We start from the raw sequence: 8,178 nt of genomic DNA on the forward strand, positions 1-8,178 counted from the left end.
AAAGCCTCAATGGGAACCACTAATATTATGGATTACTAATTTTGGGGAAAAAAATGAACCTTATTTTTCTTCTGACAAATAATGTTTCCAAAATCACCCACTAACCACCAAATTCCGTGGGAAAACACACATGTCTCTCTATGTCCACCGCTGAGGAGACATTGTTCTTGGGTTCTGAGAACCTCCATGTTAATTTTGTTAATTCACATTTCTGATGGGGTGCAGAAAGCAAAATGGAGGGGTGCAGGAAAAACTACCCATGGTCTGGGCATTAATTCGTGGTTATAGCACATCCAAAACGTGCAATACGATAAGGCAGTTTCTCCATGCACCATATCATTTAAAATATGTATTCAACATAAATTTTAAAACCTAACATTGTCCTTAATATTTTTGAAATGCTACAAAGGAACGTGGTGTTAATGTAGTGTACGTTTTGAAGCTTTATCTTTTTTGAAATGTTTTAAAGGAGTGTTGTGTTAATGTGGTGTGGGTTTTAAGTGGAAGTGGTGGTGGTGTAGTGAGTTGCAACAATGGCAATGGTGTAGTGATTTTTTTTTGCAACAGTGGCAATAGTGCTTACTTCTCCTCCAGAGTCCTTCTCTCTATGCAGTCATCTTCCTCTTCGCTGCTGCTACCGTGCAACAAGTTCAGTGGTTCATAAAGTGTTCAGTGCTAATGGGTTGAGTGCAAATACAGTGTTGTTGGGTGTAGGGTTTTATGGTTCATACAGTATTCAGTGCTAATGGGTTGGGTGCAAATAGAGTGCTGTTGGGAGTAGGATTTTATATCATTAAGGGCAAATAAGTCTTTTCAAATAATATCATTGAGTGCGGTCTTAATTGATATGGTGCAGGGAGAATCTGCCTTAGGATAATGGTCTGACCCATTCCAAGGCCGAAAAGCACTTTCGTATTCTTATAATTCTGGGTTTGGAAGTGAGATCCAGGATTGCTATTGGCACCATCCTTAAACACATTTTTCATTTTTGTGTATAGGTGAGGTGAATGATACAATTAAAAGCAGTTTCTATTGGGTAATTAAGTACTGAAACAAATTTTGAATTTTGTAATTTGTTGTGGAGGGAGGTGAGTTGTTCAAGAAGATCACGTGGTTGACAAACTGGATGGAAGAAATATTAATTAAAAACAGAAATGGAACATTTAATTTATTGGGCCTGGGCCGGAATGACAGAAAAAAAAAAAGTAGTGAAAATGAAGAACTAAACAGAGAAAAGAGAGGAGGATAATACAAAAAAATGACGCTTCTATCTTCTCTGTGTTCCTGTCCTCCAATTCCTTGTTCGTGGTTTCCGTTGACGTCTAACACCAATGCTTTCTCCAAAAATCTCAGGACCCAAATCCAATCATCTGCTTCCACCAACATTTTCACCCAAAAATTCGACACCACTCTCTTATCCATCGATGAATCCTTCTACGAGGATGAGCTCTGGGCCGCTGCCCGTCTCCGCGTCCGATCGTTCCATCAATTCCGCCCTGACGCCTTCGGAATCCAAGTCAGTCTCTCATTTCAATCTTCTCCTGTTACGTTTAAGTCTCAAATTTAGATGCATGCTTCTTCTTGATTGAATTGTGATGAAGTAATGTAACACGGTGCATTCCGTATTTCGTGTTCGTTAAGTTGTGTTAGGATCATATGAGGTACTTGGCTGAGCGCGAGTTCGAAGCACTTAAGGAGCGTGTTTCGGGAAAAAGAATGGGCTTCAGAAGAGTCTCTTGCATTAATGCTTCCCTTCCATTGTCCCATATCGCTTCCCTCTCCGATGATTTATCTTCTTCATGTAAGGTTTGTTTGTTTCCTCCTTTCACTCACGTCGCTCCGATTCCCTTCATCAATGGATTGCTCAATGCTAATCCTTCCCGTATGTATGTCTGGAGATGAACATTTAGCAACTGATAACTTTAGTCATTGGTTAATATTACTAAAATTAAACGGAGAGATCTGTCTATCATACCTATCTTTTTACTCAGCCTAGAGTTGTTGTGAAATTTAGTTCAAACCTCGATTTCATCAAATAAATTGTCACGGGAGAGATCTGTGTAGATTTGTTCTGTTTCTTGTTTCTTAACATATCTAATTGTAGTTTTCTGCTAATGGAGAGGACCGGATTGTAGTTGCCACTCTTGATCTTAATCAGTGCTTGAACCTTCCTGATGAAATTGTGGGGTTGAAGCCTGAGGTATTTTCCTATCTCCTGATGTCCAAACTTGTATGACTGTTTTGTCTGGCGGAGTTTTGTGTTTTGACACGAAAACTGGTAACTCTTCTCCCTGCTTTCTAATTTTGCACAGTGCCACCCTGTAACTGTTTAAATGTTTCACTGTCATAGGTCACTGGAGCTGATATCACTAGGGCATACCTCAGTAATGTATGTGTTGCTGAAGAGTTGCACAGAAATGGGTTGGGTTATGCACTTCTTGAAGTGTCAAAGTTAGTAGCTTATGATTGGGGTAAGAATCCAAAAAAGACTTAACTGCAACGTGGATGTTGCTATTGTTTCTGCTGTCTTTGAAGAAGGTCAATTGATGTGCACATACGAAGAATGCTAGCAATATATTCCCTACTACAGTTCTTCTAATGCAATCTCTTTATTGTTTAAAATATTTGAAATTACAAAATCACGGATGAGACTCAATTTAGAAACTTTCCATAAATTTAAACAATAATATAGTGTATTCAAAACAGTATTTTACAAACAATTATCTTGATTAGATATAGGCACAGTCAACACTTATTTCCAAATCCTAATCTTTGTTTTTAATAAGGATTTTTTGTAACTTAAAATTTATTTAGACCCTCTCCCAATTTTCAATACTAACAAGCAAAATCTTGAATGTTTGGTGATAATTAGGAAGTTTATTTGTCTTGGAAATGATTATTGATTGTACTACTCTGTTACGTATTTACATTGGACTAATATTCTCGTGGCACTACAAAATGATTATTGTTGATGATTAAACTTCTCCTGTCCTTTGTTAATCGTTCCAGGAGCTTTGTCTGCTATGTCAATTCTTTATAAATAGTGATTTAAACATATACTCTTAGAAAAGAAAGCAATGTTATTTTAACAATAAAGATTATCAAATCTTAGCATGTCATAATGTTTATGTTTTATTCGGTGGGTGAAGATATTAAGATCATTAAGGATATAATTTTAGACGGCCTTTTTTATTGAACTACTCGTAATGTTGAAACATACTCATCCAGAAGGTTGCAATTCTAGTTTTCGTTATGCATAGCTCAATTCAAAATATCATTATCTAGGGCAGCATCAAATTCCATTTGATTCCCGAGCATAACTATCATCTCATCACTCCCCCCTAGTTGATCTATCATTGTTGATGAGATTTTTGTTTAATTCTTTTTCAATGCCAAGACCCAGACATCAAGGGAAAAGATTGTGATCTCCGTTAACCTTGGTCTGTGTTTAGTGAATATTCGTGTGGACCACGTAGACTGTCTGTGTTGTAAAGCAATATTGTGTTCATATAGTATTCTCTTTTTTTTCGTTAACCATTTTACTCATTTTAGTTTATGAACGAGGACACCCTGATTTCTATATGACAATTCACATGGGACTTTCCTAGTCCAAAAATGACTACATTTACTTATATTTATCGTTCTGTCAGGCATAACAGATTTGTACGTCCATGTTGCTGTCGACAATGAACCAGCAAAGAAATTGTATATAAAAAGTGGGTTTGTCTATGAAAGTGAGGAACCGGCGTGGCAGGCCAGGTTTCTGGATCGACCCCGAAGACTTCTCCTATGGTCAGGGCTTTGAAGGACCTAACTTAACAGAGGTGACCTATATCTCTTGTGTGTATATGGTTTAGTGTCTATTCTTGTGAAGTAATTTTCACAACATCCCTACCTGCCTCAGCTCCTATTACTTCTTTTTTTCCTTTCATTCCAGAAGTCAATGTAACGTGTTTTGCCATTTTAGCAAATCTGGTTGACGAAGGTCAGCTTTAATGGCATGGAATAGCTTCCCTTGATGATTATATTAAGCATACATTGTAAGGCTTAAAGCCTTAGACGGAACATTTGGGGCGCGGAGCATTATAAGAACATATTCTAGTATCTACTAAGTTGCAACAGCTTGAAAGATCAAATTCAACATGTGTCTTTTTACTCCTAGTATCTATATATAGTTACGAATATTAAATAATAAATACTATCTCAACATTAAGAACCCTGCTTGATAGAAGTATATGTTTATCTACCTCGAAGAGAGATCCCGCAAGTTGTAATTCATCTTTTTCAGAAAATGTAGATCATTTCTAAAAATATATTTGAAAGGGTATTTACAAGCTGTGTACTGCAAATTTCCTGGTAAGCAGTACAACATGAATTCATTCGAGACCAAATTACCAGAGTCAAAATTTGGATTGCAGCATCATGAAATGATAAATTAAACTGTCACAGAGCCAAATTTGCTGTAGATTATATCAGTATTTCTATCTTCCTCGAACGTATACGATAACTGAAGCTTGAAGATCACGATCTACTTTTAAAAGTGAGCGTTAAAAAACATTTTTTCCTGTTGTTGAAATCCCGATGTTAATTAAAAAAATGAGGACAAATTACCAGTATTAAGAAGAATAAAAAAACTGAGAAATAATTAACTTGAAACAGTCTAATCAATTACTTCCCCATAATTAAATGAAAGTAAAAGGTTCTTCAGATTTTGTTCTTCTGAATCAAATAAAACTATGTGGCTGGCCATAGAGACGTTTTTAGCATATCCAGACACAAAAGAAACAGGGTAAACGGTGGGACTCATCGGGAACTCCTTTCTCTTCACTGCTAAACAATATAGATTAACATGAATTATGAACTTATTTAACTTCCAATTAAGATTAGAGGCGATGACACAATTGAAATTCCAAACCTTGGTGTGCAGTCCAGAAATTGCATTGGCAGGTTATGATGCAGCATGGAACGTACCCAAACGCGACGTGATGTGCGACTTCGGGGCCCTGCCAGTGTTCGTCGGGGTTGAAATAAGTCTGCACCAAAACGGAATTCACCATTCAGAATGCCAAGCATAGAAGGAAGATTCGTTTGTGTGAACAGCAGAATGACGAGTGGTCTGAATCTAATTTTGATGAAGTTGGAGCTTCGGATTTCTGTTTGTCTGCATCTCTGTTGCTGCTGTGCCTTCGTCTCATTCTTTTGAGAGTGTGAGTGTGAGTGTGATATCTGTTTTCGTTAGAAAAAAGGAATAAGTTCCAGAGGGAATACCGTGGACTCGGTTACTAACCGTATTTTTCTCGATATGACCTGACTCAAATTGGTTTTGCCATTTTTTCACTACACAAGAAAGACAGTCTCTCTTCCTGCACTTCTATCACTTCCATACTAAAACCGAATTTATCATTATACCCTTTAGTACAAAATATTAAAATCTAACTTACTTTTTACTTTAATCTAACTTCTAATTTTTCACACTCACATTCATTCACTCCGCAGCTTCACTCTCAGTTGCGTCCACCTCCCCTCCAAAGCTCTCCTCCCCCTCCAAAGCTCTCACCTCCCTCAAAGTTTTCCTTCCTCCAAATCTCTCTTCCAAACAGTCCTCCATCATTCACCATAGTTGCTCTCTTAATCCACCAAGGTTAATAGTTTTGATGGTTTAAGCCTTTTTAATTTGAATTTGGTGGAAGTATTTCAAATAGGATAGTGTAATTTGGTATTTTTCTTTGTTTAATTAGGTTCTAGATTGCGGTAGTTTTAGTTTGTTAAATAGGTTTTGGATTACGTAATTTAATAGGTGTATTTTCTTAAATAAGTTTTGAATTATGTAATTCGGTATTGTTAGTTGTTAAATAGATTCTCGATTACGTAATTTGGAAGTGTTAATTTTTGAGTTCCAGATTATATAATTCAGTAGGTTTATTTTCTTAAATAAATTTTGGATTACGTAATCTTGTATTGCTAGTTGTTAAATAGGTTATAGATTACGTAACCCGATAGATTTCTAATTAGGTTTTGGATTACGTTGTAAATTTTTTAGTTTCATATTAGGTATTCTGTAGTGTTAATTTTTGTGTTCCAACATATGTAATTCGGAAGTGGTTTTTTTTTCGAGGTTTCAAGTTAGCCAATCCGAAAAAACATTTTTTATATTATGTACAAAGGTTCAACTTGATGATTATATTATTCCTTATCTTATTTGTAAATAATTGAAATTTGCATGGTATTATGGACATATATGGCTAAAACAAGAGGTGTTGGATCTTAGGATCATGATCGTACAAGACCGACAACATCTATCCATAGAAGAGTCTGAGGTGATGTTGAGGAAAAGATTGTAGTTGATGCTCATATTGATAATGACAATCAACAAGGATTAATTACGTCATGATAAGCAAGTGGACGAGGGAGAAGGGTTAACTGGAGAACCTTCTTATGTCGTTGTTAGTAAATTTTGTTGACCATGTTGCTTTATTGTTGTCATATTATCCTCGTTATTTTCCTTCAAAGTACGTAGTATGTTACCCGGCTTAACCATGTTTTAAGTTATATCAACAAGCATGAAATGTTCATTCGCTTTTAATTTGCGTCCATATGGATGATCAACTAATGTATTACACAAATAATGATTATGAGTACCACATATTACCTTAAGTATTGAACCTTTACCCTTTCCAATAGGTTTAATTCACAATTTAAAGGGACATTGAAATTTTTTAGTACTAATTACACTAACCTCCAAACCATCATTGTACTTTTTGTAACTACTCCCCTTTCACACCCTAACAAGACATATGTTTTTCTCCCTTACTTTCCATTTTCTATGTCAGACCTAATAATGACAATAACAAAAAACAAGTCCATAACCAACCCTATGGACCATTCAAGTAAGTCTTCTCGCGAAGGAAACACCTACAAAAAGTTATTCTAACAATATTACAAAATTACTTCTTCAAATTATAATGCAATAAACATGAATGAAATGAAATTTTATTTACCTCATTTGTTGTAAAATGAGTACCATAGTCCATTTCAACCAATTCATGTTGATGCACAAAATTCATTAATTCTTCCATACTACATATCATTTCTACTTCAACATATCTTTTTATAATCAATCCAACCTCCATGTCCATACTTACACCTTCATTAATAAAACATAAATTTTCATTTTATTCTAATTTTCATAAATTCACACAAGTATGCAAAATAAAAACAACATTCAATTTCCCTTTCGGATTGTATAATCCATAACTCATTTAATAATTACAAAAATATCTTCCAGATTGGATAATTCGTAAAGCATTTGTCAACTTAAAAATGACTTCCAGATTGCGTAATTCGTAAGTCAAATTTTAAGAGAACAAATGAATTCTGGATTAGGTAATCTATAAGCCATATTTTAAGTTATAAAATGACTTTTGGATTGGATAATCCATAATTCATTTAATACTGGATTACACTATCCAGAAGTGAGTCTGGTTCATTCTAGATCCGATATACGTATGGATTAACTAATACGGAACTTAGTTCCAGATTCGGAAAAACATTCTAGATTACCTAATGTGAAACATAATGTTATATTATGGATTGAGTAATTCAGAATGTTATTCCAAATCCAGAACTAAGTTTCGTATTATGTAATCCGGTACATGATTCCTTCATATTAACCGTTAAGTATTGTGTAATCTATTGATTTAGCAAATTACCCAATATGAAAAATAAGCATTTAAGGCACCACATTGAAGAACTTACCTGAGAATGACGAGAAAATGACGAACCAACCACCATGAACAACACCACCACAACAACAGTAAGCACTACGATCACCTTTTTCTTCACTCAGCGTCAAAGTGTAAAACAAAGCTTCTATTTTTATCTTTTTACTAAAGGGTAATTTTAGGAATTTTAAAATTTATGGAGGTGGTTGAATAAGTGGTGGAGGTGCGGGATGAAACATTCAACAAGAAACCCGTTTTGTGGTCTCAAAGAAAATCCTCTATACAAAAAATCACAAACATACAAATTGGTTACTTCTTCCTTCACCTCCATGTATTTTTGTGGCACCCCATACATTTTATAATTTCAAAAAAATATCCTTATGTAAAAAAAGTTAAAATGTTTGTAGGTTTGATTAAGGAGGTGTGTTTTCTATGTATTCTGGATTGTATAATATGG

At 35.0% G+C, this 8,178-nt stretch overlaps 1 protein-coding gene across 6 annotated transcripts; it reads left to right on the forward strand.

Annotated features, from left to right (window-relative positions):
* The first annotated feature begins 1,173 nt into the window (after positions 1-1,173).
* On the forward strand, positions 1,174-4,136 carry LOC137807388 (Acyl-CoA N-acyltransferases (NAT) superfamily protein). Of its 6 annotated transcripts, none has more exons than XR_016519795.1 (6): positions 1,174-1,516; positions 1,651-1,806; positions 2,105-2,278; positions 2,351-2,471; positions 3,651-3,824; positions 3,938-4,136. XR_016519795.1 is itself a non-coding variant. In XM_068608014.2 (6 exons), exons 1-5 carry the CDS (start codon positions 1,259-1,261, stop codon positions 3,803-3,805), a joined length of 786 nt encoding a protein of 261 aa, XP_068464115.1. In that variant the 5' UTR covers positions 1,174-1,258; the 3' UTR covers positions 3,806-3,824; positions 3,938-4,136. The 6 variants fall into 6 exon arrangements, 4 of the variants coding, with proteins under 4 accessions (XP_068464115.1, XP_068464114.1, XP_090156945.1 ...); XM_068608014.2 differs by having other exon boundaries at positions 2,105-2,200; XM_090300819.1 differs by having other exon boundaries at positions 1,239-1,516; positions 1,642-1,806; positions 2,105-2,200.
* The last annotated feature ends 4,042 nt before the right edge of the window (positions 4,137-8,178 follow it).

This window comes from Phaseolus vulgaris, chromosome 3 (assembly GCF_051622355.1).
Source record: "Phaseolus vulgaris cultivar YP4 chromosome 3, ASM5162235v1, whole genome shotgun sequence".
Lineage (NCBI taxonomy): Eukaryota > Viridiplantae > Streptophyta > Magnoliopsida > Fabales > Fabaceae > Phaseolus > Phaseolus vulgaris.

Bases quoted from the DNA above. Each gene is read 5' to 3' on its own strand.
- LOC137807388 (XM_068608013.2), top strand. From the start codon at position 1,259: ATGACGCTTCTATCTTCTCTGTGTTCCTGTCCTCCAATTCCTTGTTCG. The intron at 1,517-1,650 runs GTCAGTCTCTCA...AAGTTGTGTTAG, and splicing joins CTGACGCCTTCGGAATCCAA to GATCATATGAGGTACTTGGC. The intron at 2,472-3,650 runs GTAAGAATCCAA...TCGTTCTGTCAG, and splicing joins GTTAGTAGCTTATGATTGGG to GCATAACAGATTTGTACGTC.